A 12,227-nucleotide genomic window follows, 5' to 3' on the forward strand; every position below is an offset into this window, starting at 1 on the left:
CTGACCTTGTATGGCTGGATGCTGATAGGCCTGACAACAGCAAAGTGATATGAACAAAAAGCTAGCAATAAAAAACAAAGTACACAGACCATAATAGAATGGGAAAAGCATCATGATAAAGCAGCAAGATTTGTATTTGGCAACCTCACCTATAGTCAGGTGCATAAATATTGGGACATTGACAATATTTTCATATTTTGGCCTCTATTCACTACCAAAATGGCTTTCAAATGAAACAAACAAGATGTGCTTTAACTGCAGACTTTCAGATTTAATTGAGGGTAATTACATCCAAATCAGGTGAACGATGTAGGAATTACAACGGTTTCTATATGTGCCTCCCACTTTTTAAGGGGCCAAAAGTAATGGGACTATCAACTTATCAACTCAAAAGCTATTTCATGGACAGGTGTGGGCTATTCCCTCGTTATTTAATTATCAATTAAGCAGGTAAAAGCTCTGGAGTTGATTCTAGGTGTGACATTTGCATTTGGAATCAGTTGCTGTCGACTCTCAATATGAGATCCAAAGAGCTGTCACTATCAGTGAAGCAAGCCATCATTAGGCTGAAAAATCAAAACAAACCCATCAGAGAGATAGCAAAAACATTAGGTGTGGCCAAATCAACTGTTTGGAACATTTTTTAAAAGAAAGAATGCACCGGAGAGCTCTGCAACACCAAAAGACCACGGAAAACAACTGTGGTGGATGACAGAAGAATTATTTCCCTGGTGAAGAAAAACCCCTTCACAACAGTTGGCCAAATCAAGAACACTCTCCAGGAGGTAGGTGTATATGTGTCAAAGTCAACAATCAAGAGAAGACTTCACAAAAGTGAATATAGAGGGTTCACCACAAGATGTAAACCATTGGTGAGCCTCAAAAACAGGAAGACCAGATTAGAGTTTGCCAAACAACATCTAAAAAAGCCATTACAGTTCTGGAACAACATCCTATGGACAGATGAGACAAAGATCAACTTGTACCAGAGTAATGGGAAGAGAATTGTATGGAGAAGGAAAGGAACTGCTCATGATCCAAAACATACCACATCAGTGAAGCATGGTAGTGGTAGTGTCATGGCGTGGGCATGTATGGCTGCCAATGGAACTGGTTCCCTTGTATTTATTGATGATGTGACTGCTGACAAAAGCAGCAGAATGAATTCTGAAGTGTTTCGGGCAATATTATATGCTCATATTCAATCAAATGGTTCAGAACTCATTGGACGGCGCTTCACAGTGCAGATGGACAATGACCCGAAGCATACTGCAAAAGCAACCAAAGAGTTTTTTTAAGGCTAAAAAGTGGAATGTTATGCAATGGCCAAGTCAATCCCCTGACCTGAATCCGATTGAGCATGCATTTCACTTGATGAGGACAAAACTGAAGGGAAAATGCCCCAAGAACAAGCAGGAACTGAAGACATTTGCAGTAGAGGCCTGGCAGAGCATCACCAGGGATGAAACCCAGCGTCTGGTGATGTCTATGCATTCCAGACTTCAGGCTGTAATTGCCTGCAAAGGATTTGCAACAAAGTATTAAAAAGTGAAAGTTAGATTTAGGATTGTTTAGTTTGTCCCATTACTTTTGGCCCCTTAAAAAGTGGGAGGCACATATAGAAACCGTTGTAATTCCTACACCGTTCACCTGATTTGGATGTAATTACCCTCAAATTAAATCTGAAAGTCTGCAGTTAAAGCACATCTTGTTTGTTTCATTTCAAAGCCATTGTGGTGGTGAAAAGAGGCCAAAATATGAAAATTCTGTCAATGTCCCAATATTTATGCACCTGACTGTATATGTTTTACCAGAGTTATTATGTTAAATTATTTATTATAGTATGTGCAGCTGAACAATGTTTATGTGTTTATATATGGATTTCAAAGGAAGTTTTGACAGGAATTGAAACTACAGAATTACGCATGCAATAATTTACAATTTCTTCCTCCTAGCTGTCTAAGGGGGAGATGTACTAAACTCTGGAAAGTGATAAATCGGAGAGTGATAACCCACCAGCCACTCAGCTCCTAACTGTCATGTTACAGGTTGTGTTTGAAAAATGACAGTTAGGAGCTGGTTGTTTGGTAGTTTATCACTCTTCAATTTATCACTTTCCAGAGCTTAGTACATCTAATGAAATGTAACCAATGAAGCTATTTTTAAACATGCTAAAACCAAATAATGAAATATACCACTCAGACTATTTTCACTTTAGAAACCTCCCAACAATACCAATATCATTTTAAAATCAATGTGGCGCTAATTTATAATACATCATTTGAAATTAAAGTGAAATAATAAAGAGTTGTATATAGATTAGTTACCGCCATTAAAAACAGTGTGTTACTAACAAATACTCTTTGGATAACTGGCTTCTTATACCCATAGCCAGGAGTTTCTTCGGTTCCTGTACTAGCTGGGGCATGTTGCTAAGTGTGTGAGGACATACCTCAGGCACTGCAGTTGGTATTGATAGAGTGCCCTGGGTTAAGGCCCGGTGTTTGTTTATGTAAAGTGTTAACCTTAGTAGACCTCAATCCACTAAAAAAGCCTGTGTATAAAATCTGTGTGATAAGATGCAGGGCGATTCTCATGTTATTTGTGAGTCAGTGTAGGGTGGACTGGCCAAAAAGGAAGACTTTGATGAAGTTGGCCAGCTTAAGAAATTATTGCAATATTTTGGAACAAATATTGCAAATATCTCCTGAATTTAAATGAAATACAGTTTGGAGTGCAATCAGGTGAGTGCAGAGCATGTATGAATATATATATATATATATATATATATATATATGCACTACTGTGCAAAGTTTTAGACAGGTGTGGAAAAAATGCTGCAAAGTAACAATGCTTTCAAAAATAGAAGTGTTAATAGTTTATTTTTATCAATTAACAAAATGCAAAGTGAATGTACAGAAGTGAGTCATCGTATTTGGTGTGACCACCCTTTGCCTTCAAAACACCATCGATTCTTCTACGTACACTTGCACAGTTTTTGAAGGAACTCGGCAGAGAGGTTGTTCCAGACATTGTTACATACAGTATCTGCCTTGGTGTGAAGATGAATGTGCAGTATTAAAACGTAAGCGCAGCATTTCTTAAAGACAGAGCAATTGAAGTTCAATATTATTATGGTACAGTACAGTACTCTGCCGAACTTAATTGGACTTGCCAGCACCTTTCATTTTCTATGTTATGCCACCCAGCTACATTATACTCTAAACGGCTATAGACATTGTATTGTACTCATTACAGCCATCCGTACTGTATACTGTTGCTACATGGTGTAAAGACGCCTGGATTAAAGACACACGGTCAGTTTTGCATAAAGAGAAAACATTTCAGGTTTAATACTATTAAAGTACTCTGCTCACCTTTACAATATGCAGGCTCGCGGAGAGCCGCGGCGGGCCCGGGTAATAGGGGTGTGGCCTAATCGCGGGAGGCGTGGCCTCGCTCCCTTCCCGAAAAAAAAAATTTTGCAGCGCCGCTTCGTGGCGCTGCGCGCTGGGGAGGGTGGCGCTCTGGGCCCCCTCAGCCCTGCTCAAAGCCAGGGGGGGTGCGATCAATGTGATCGCTCCCCCCCACAAGCATAGAAGACTGCTGTGGCTGCTGCTCAGCAGCCACGAACAGTCTCCACTGCAGCTCAGCACACACTGTGTGCTGGGCTGCTATGAGGGAGGGGGAGCGGCGCCGGACCCGGGCCCCCGCCGGGCCCCTCAGGAAGCCCGGGCCCGGTAATCTGTACCCGCTCCCCCCCCTCTCGGCGCCCCTGACAATATGCATTGCTCCACACTTTCCCCCTCCTTTCATCTCTATAAGCTGCTTTAGACTCTAAACTGCTATAGACAATGTATTGCTGTATGGGTCCCTTCCCCCCTAAGATTACTGCTGTTTGTCACAGCAACGCTCTTGCCTTCCTGTAGATGGCGAGAGCAAAGCTGTCCCCATTGCCGGCAATGGAAACCTAGCGGTGCCATTCCGGCTTCAGCAAAGTCTTCTAGGCACTGCCGGGTCCCCTTGTCATGCACATATGCAGACGGACTGTCGCGCATGCGCATTACACTGGAGCACTGTCGCTGGCGGTGTTAGGCTGCCAGCAGCCCAGCGGGCAGGGACGGACTGGGGCTGTATATTAGCCCTGGCAGTATGTCCTGTGTGAGGGGGGGTGTGGCTCAAGTCTTGGGTACCTGGCCCCGTGGCACACCCCCATCTATTCCTGGCCGAGCAGAGTGCACCGGCCCATCACTACCACCAACCCCTTCCACCTGAGATTATATAATAAATCCAGCAACAGGGGGTAGAGGGTGGGGACACTTCAACCCTCCTCGGTATTTACCAGAGGTGCAAGCTGGCCAATCCGGCCCGGCCAGCGGAGGACCTCACTGAAGACGAGGACTTCGCAGGACCTCACCGTAGGGGTAAGTATTATACCAGTAATTTTTTCGTTAGTATCACAGTGATGCTAAATGAAAAATTCTGCTGGTATTTGCCTTCCTTGGTATATGGGGGATTGAATGAACTATTATTTTTCATGATTTATAGATTGGTCTATCCCTATGGAAGAGCTAATGTTTTAATAAGTTTATTAATTCAATCCAATTTTTGTTATTTAATCCAGTTCTGAATTTCTGTGAATGAACTAATCATTTCATGAGCTATAGGTTGGTCATGCACTGTAAATGAGCTACTGCTTTCATGAGCTATACCTTCGTCTAGCACTGTGAAGGAGCTAACCTGTAGGTTAGTTTGGGATGCAGTCTGAATACCGACAGGCACTATTCCACCTGCCGATATCCCGACACTGCAACTCCGACATGGGACTAAAGATAGGCGTCAAAATCCTGAAGCCCATCGTTAGCCCCACTATGAAATCCTGACACCCGGCATAAAGAACAAAGGTAAGCTGGGTGTTTTAGCTTCTAGCCGCCGGGAGGGGGGGGGGTTAGGTTTAGGAACCCCCAGGGGGACTTAGGGTTAGGCACCCCCCTGGGAGGGTTAGGGTAGGGAAAGGGGGGGTTAGGGTTAGACACCACTAGGGGAGGGTTAAGGTTAGGCAACCCCCCGGGAGGGTTAGGTTTAGGGTGCGGGGGAGGGGTTTAGGGTTAGGCACTAACGGGGGGAGGTTAGGGTTAGGCACTAGGGGAGGAGGTTAGGGTTAGGAACTACTTAGGGATGGTTAGGGTAGGGTAGGAGGAGGTTTAGGGTACCACCCCCTGTTGGGATTTCTTTCCTTCAGTCTTCTGGTGTCGGTATATGATCCGGCAGGCTATTCAGCCGCCGGCATTACATATCGATTCCGGTTAGTTTAGCCATGTGAATGAGTAATGTTTTCATGAGCTATACTGTAGGTTGGTCTAGCTGTATGAATGAGCTAATGGTTTCATTAGTTATAGGTTGGTCTAGCCTTGTAAATTATCTAATGCTTCTATTGGCAGCCATCTAGTATGGTGAATGGTGAAAGGACAGTGTTTTTCTTCAGGTTCAAATTTGTTGTGGCTTTAAGAGTAGTTGAGTCTGTTTACATTTTTATTTCACATATTCTTTTGAAAGTTGATTTAACCTGCAGTGAAACATGCCTAGAAGCCTAAATAAGCTATAAAGCGATGATGTGTGGACAAACAGAGACGGTTCTCTTACTTAAGTATTGCTTGCCAAACCTTCATTCCATCATCTCTGTAGAAATAATATGGAATTTCTTCCTTGTTGTCCATGCCCCTCGACTTTATTGCCTCTGGCAAGCAAAGAGACTTGTAGGTAAATTCCTTCATGGCTCTTAGCAACAGCTCAACATGTCCTCCTCCTCCTGTGGCATTGGCCTACAGCATGATGTGCAATGACATAAAATTACTTTTAAGATGTATGGGAAAAAATAAGATTTATTAAATGACATTTTTACTCAAGACTGAAGGTTGTGTTAGTACATAGCATAGTGATAGCATAGTGATAGCATAGTGATAGCATAGTGATAGCATAGTGATAGGATCCAGTCATTGGGCCTGCTTCTCATGCAAACTGACTTTTTTCGAAAAAAGCTATGGAAGCCTGATTTACTACCTTATACTAAACTGAGATGCTGTTCATGTAATATGTGATTCTATGCATCTGCAAGTGGCAAGCCGGGCTGCCCACTGATTTTACGCCAACAGCCTTAATCGTCGTCATCAGTATTGTCACTTGCACCAGCCACATTCTAGGTGCAAGAGATCCGTCTTCATAGGCACAACTAAGAATCGCACATGCCTTTAGCTACACTCCGTGATACTCCCATGAGGCTGATCTCTTGCGTGTTGCTGCACAGTTGCAGCCCAGTTTCAATCCATTTCACGCAAAACGAGACCCAGCAGAAATCCATCTGACTCAGAATCGACCATAGGTATGCAAACAATGCATAAACGCACTAGTATGGCAAAAATTGCTATTTGCCTCAATGAGGAAAAATCTGTCTGACTCAGATTCAGGCCCATTACGTCCTTCTTGTTCTGAGCACCATTTTGAAGGGTTTGCAAGTTAGGCTTTAAAAGGACCACAAGGCAATCTTCTATAAGCTCAGATAGAATTTATTGAGAACTTCCCCCTTCTTAATAGGTGCATGCCACCTCATATCTGTAGAAGATGGAATGTAGTGTGCACATGACATAACTCTATTGAGGAAAGCCCCTGGGCAACTTGATATGTGACACATGCAAAGTGACAGAGGTGCTATGCTCTGCACAACTTTGTCCTCTGCATACATTAAGTTCTGCAATGAAGGGATGTTGCATCTCATTCCACTATCAACTGTTAACGATCCTTGCGTAGAAGGTCCTTGAATGTTAATTCTTCTGTTTGGGTAAGTGCAGTCATATAAGACTGGTCATATGCTGGTCCATCCAACTGCTTGGCATGACTATTAGATGTCATATTCTCCTTCCACATACAGAGATATGCATGTCCACATATGCAAAACATTCAGATGTTGAGCAGTTAGGCTGAATGTCCAGATCTTATGAAGCTACATTAGCAAGGTTGGATAATGATCCGATACAGGATAATAAAAATAATAATACAGGATCCGATGCAGACATTGTCTGAGTGAGTCTACCATTCATCCCTGTCAATATACAATAGGATTAATGGTCTTATTGTACCCATAAACACAGTGATTTGCTTCCAATTAAGTCTTACACAGAATAACGGCCATCCAAATCTCAGTGTCTATGGACACCTTAAGTAGCTTCAACTTCAACTGCCTTAGGATTTAGCATTTTCAGTCGTGTTGTCTTTTTTTAATCACTATCAATAAACCCACCCAATATAGAAAAAACCTCTAGAAGAGGGAGGGTGTGCTACTGACGTCCCAACAGTTTCTCTAAATCTTAACAGGGAATAGTTGGTAACCTAGTACCACGATAATAAAGATTTTCATATAATGTCCCAGAAGTTGCTATATAAAATAGATAGATGCCCAAACCTTATCAAATAGTCCACATTCACAAATGAGCTGCTCTCGTGCCTTTGTGTTGATTGCTATGGTGAATCTCACATGTGGTATCAGAAGCTGAAACATAAAATTAAATATTTTGTTAAAATCAAACATCATTGTCTTGTTAGCTGATGCTGCACAATATTTTTATATTAATAGAAAAAAGATATTTGGAAAAACAATGTGTCCGGAAGGCTTATCGGTTATAGCAACTTGTCATGTTCATTTCGGTTCATTTGTAGGAAATGAAGGATTTTGAGTTAAATATTTAGGGTCTGATTCTGTGTTGGGAGTAAAGTAAAAAAAAAAGCAAGTACTGTAACTTTTTCACCTTGATTTAAAAGATGCAGAGATTTCGATTTGAGAACAATGTGTACAAACTCAAAGCTAAATTGCAGTGTAAAAATCAAGCTGTTCAGTATTTGCGGGCTCCATGCAAAAGCAGCCAGTATTTACCCTGCATGCAAAAAATAAAATAAATGCATTTGCACCCATAGGCGTAGCTATAATAGGTGCAGGGGGCGTGGCTGCTATGGGGCCTGGCTACCTCCAGGGCTCAGCCCTCCCCCTGCATCCAGTTAGGCTGCACCACACTGAGAGCCTGATTCAGAAGTGAATGCAATGCCAATGATTGTGGTGTTGAGCAATTATTTTTGTACTGTGCATGCGTATCAGACTCATTGTGTGTGCTCCAAGTTTCATTTCTGTCCGCGATCACAGTCAAGACTTGGACGCAGAGTGATTGACAGTGAGGGAACATGGGTGGCGACTCAAACACAGATGCGTCGCGACCAATTAGCTAAGAAAGGAGAAGTCACCATTGGGGCTCAGGATCTGAGTAGTGCATGGCAGGGGAGGCCCATGAAAATTTTTATATGGGGCCCCCATAGGTCTAGTTACGCCCCTGTTTGCACCCCTTGCAGGGCTGAAATTAGAATTTTTGTCACCCAGGGCAAGACAGTAATTTGGCGCCCCCCCTGGTAATTCCCCCATAGTAATGCCCCCTGCAGCACTGCCCCTATAGTAATGCCCCCTTCAGCAGTGCACCTATAGTAATGCCCCCTGAGGTAATGCCCCTGTAGTAGTGCCCATATGATAATGCACCCACAATAATGCCCCTGTAGTAGTGCCCATATAGTAATGCCCCTGTAGTAGTGCCCATATGGTAATGCCCCCATAGTAATGCCCCTGTAGTAGTGCCCATATGGTAATGCCCCTATAGTAATGCCCCTGTAGTGCCGTTTACACAAACAAAAAAAACCCTATACTTACCTCAAACCCCGCTCCTTCGTCCGACGCCGTCCGGTCCGCCTGGCTGCTCCTCGGAACTATGGGAGAGACGTCATAGTGCCCGTGGGGAGAGCTGGAAGCTGGAGTTCAGGAGAGAACTCCAGCCTCCGGCCACCGCGGCACTGCAGGGAAGGAGTCGGGCGCCCGCTGGTAATAAAATCTCAGGGGGCGTCCCCCTCCCTAGTTGCGGCCCTGCCCCTTGCATTGCAATATGGTTTGTTCCAGATAAAAAATTACTTGCTTTTTTTCGATTCGCTCCCAAATCAGCCCCTATGGTGGGAAAAAGGAAATTTTACAGGGAAAACCAGGACATATGGGAGCTTGATTATAGGCATACATGAAATGTGTATATAACTTCTCCTAATTATAAATGTTCTTTTTTTTCTTTCTTTAAAATAGATTAATTATGCCAGATGTATTCATACAGAAACCTTTGTCATTCACTAAGAAATCCATATGGATAATTTTTCTGTAACTACAGTATAGGCATTATCCATCTGCAAACATGTCGTATTCCACATGATTAAGGGGTTTATCACCAAAATGGCACATACTGTATACTATTTAAGGGGGAATTTAATTGACTGTAATTGAATAGTTCCGTGCGTTAAAGCCCAAGGCTTCCACTTTTTTAACCCCTGATAAATGATCAGGGCTAACTGAATTCCCCCCTTAATCTGATATAATTCACGGTCAGTTTAATAGTCATGTATCTTTCTCTAGACTTTGCTATCTGTTGCTACGGGGTACAAATGATTTACACTCTTTGAAAGATGTTATTATATAAGCCTTGCACTGTTTTATGTATAGTGAGCAAAGGCATGTGCACAAAGATGTTTGTTAATAAATGGCTGCTAAAAATGTTGTTTTGTGTAATCTTCCTGATAGGAAACTGAAGTTAGTGCAAATAATCTATTTCCAGTCTCTTATCATCCATCTGTTGAACATTGGGCCTGATTCAGACCCACTCGCGAGCGGCTGTCCGCTCGCAAGTGGGTCGATGGTCTGCACTGAGCATGCGCACGACGGAGGGAGCTCCGTCGTGCGCATGCGCCAGACACGACGAGCGAAGGACTTTCCTTCACTCGTTGTGTCCGATCAAAGGGGGCGTGCTGTCAATGTTGATTGACAGCACGCCCCCTTTGGTGGGCGTGCCGGGGGCGTGCCTCCCTGACGGGGGCGTTCCCACGGGAACGCCTCCCGTCAGAAGCCGGCCCACTGACATCACTAGTGATGTCAGTGGGAGTGATTTTGGCTCTGATAGAGCCAAAATCACTCCGGAGCTTGCGGTTGAAAACCTCAACCGCAGGCTCCGGCTCGCAATTTCGATGGTCGCGATGGTCACGACCATCGCGGCCATCAAAATGCACGCTCGTATAGCCTGTGGGTGGTGACCCACAGCTATACGAGCGTCCAGGAGGACGCTCCATGAAAATGGAGCCCGGCCCTCATGCAGAGCGTGCGCTCTGCTCAGAGCGTACGGCTCTGAATGAGGGCCATTGTTTTTTCCATCTCTCTCTCTCTCTCTCTCTCTCTCTCTCTATATATATATATAAAATGTGTATGTACATATATATATATATATATATATATATATGAAAAATACTTGTCTAAAGCTAGGTACACACTGGAGCAATGTCGTTACAATTTGGCCAAATTGAAGCGATATATATCGAGCATGGTATGTAGTTTATAGACTAAATGGCGCCGTTCTATATCCTGACAGCAGAAGCCCGACAATGGTTCTTAAGATAGGCATCGAAATACAGATGCCTATCTTAATCCCGACGCCGGAATGCGGAAGGACGCCGGAACGATCGAGGTAAGTCCGGCCATCGTTAGCAGTTAGCAGCGGGGAAGGTTAGGTTTAGGCACCCCTGGGGGGATTTAGGGTTAGTCACCCCCCGGGGAAGGGTTGGGCTAGGGGAAGGGGGGGTTAGGGCTAGGCACCACTGGGGGGGAGGTTAGGGTTAGTCACCCCACCAGGGGGGTTAGGTTAATGGTGCGGGGGGGAGGGTTAGGTTTAGGCACCCCCAGGGTGGATTTAGGGTTAGGCACCACCCTGGTTTTATGGTTAGGCACCCCGAATGGAGAGTTAGGGTTATGGGGGGGAGGGTAGGGTTAGGGTACTTACATGCTCCGTTGGGATTCTTCTCTGTCAGGCTTCCGGCGTCGGCATTTCATCCCGGCGGCTATTGAGTCATTGGGATTTCATACCCAACCCATCGAGCATATCGTGCAGTGTGTATGCACAATATGAACGCTCCCGCGGTCACATGCAACATAGTCAGGGTTGATATGCTGCACATCAACCCTGATGATATCGCAAGCGGACCCATTCATCTTAATTAAGGACGAAACGAATGGACGCTCCGTCATCAATAACATCGCTCTAATGTGTACCTGCGGTCCGACATATCATCCCGGTATACATCGTGCAATGTGTACCTAGTTTTAGAAGTCAGAGGTTTCCATGATGCACTTCATGCATCATACATTTATGTACATAATATTCAGACACTGACACCATTTTTGTCTTTTTGGCTCTGTATGCCACTACAATGGATTTTAAATTAAACAATGGCGATGCAGTCGAAGTGCAGACTTTCAGCTTTATTTCAAGAGGTCGAACAAAAATATTGTTTTAAAAATATTTAGGCATTGCAACCAATTTTATCCACTGGGCCTGATTCAATACGCTATTGCGATCGCAACTGCAATTAGGTACGTAGTCTCACTGCAAAAATATGCAAATTATTGCAATTGCAATGCCATCGCAGATAAACATAAGGACACCCACTTTACCATACACACTTCCATAATACTTTGCAAGTCTGTGAAACCATCGGTAACATCGAGTACAATCGGAGCCTCACACACAATACACAAGGGCTGACCTTACTCAGGAATTGCTAACCTCATCGCACGCAGTGGGAGCCCAAGCTGCGTATGGCATCGCAATGGCTAATTTATGCACGCCCTTGTAACTGCGTTCAAACACACTGGCATGCCTGCATTTCCCCGACCACCCCTTCGTCACCACCCCGAAATGGTCACTTCCTGTCAATCACTCTGCGATGTTTCTCGCAGTGGAGTCTTCGCGCACATGCATTGCGAACGCAACAATGAGCTGATTGTGTGCGGAATTGCAGTTGCAATCGGTAATGAATCAGGCCCATGGTCCCCTATTTTCAGGGGCTCAAATGTAATTGGACAAATTGACATAATCATAAACAAAAAGTAAATTTTTAATACTTTGTGGAGAATCCTTTGCAGGTGATGACTCCCTGAAGTCTGGAACCCATAGACATCACCAAATGCTGGGTTTTCTCCTTTGTTATATCAGGCCGTTACTACAGCTGTCTCCAGGTGTTGTTTGTTCGTGGGCAGGGGCGTATTAAGAGAGGAGGGAGCCCGTGTTCACCCCCTGTCCTGGGCCCCCTCCTCTCTCCCCGGCTGCCATCAGCGA

General features: G+C 44.2%; 1 protein-coding gene across 1 annotated transcript in view; it reads right to left on the reverse strand.

Annotated features, from left to right (window-relative positions):
* ALOX5 (arachidonate 5-lipoxygenase) overlaps positions 1-12,227 on the reverse strand; it is a 123,200-nt gene that overhangs the window by 19,938 nt on the left and 91,035 nt on the right. Inside the window, exons 9-10 of the mRNA XM_088475799.1 lie at positions 7,457-7,543; positions 5,644-5,822 (exon numbers count right to left, since the gene is read on the reverse strand). Of these exons, the coding sequence (XP_088331925.1) occupies positions 5,644-5,822; positions 7,457-7,543 (266 nt within the window). The remainder of the gene's footprint in view (positions 1-5,643; positions 5,823-7,456; positions 7,544-12,227) is intronic.

The sequence above is a fragment of the Taudactylus pleione genome, unplaced genomic scaffold (genome assembly GCF_031769625.1).
Source record: "Taudactylus pleione unplaced genomic scaffold, aTauple2 ptg000016l, whole genome shotgun sequence".
Lineage (NCBI taxonomy): Eukaryota > Metazoa > Chordata > Amphibia > Anura > Myobatrachidae > Taudactylus > Taudactylus pleione.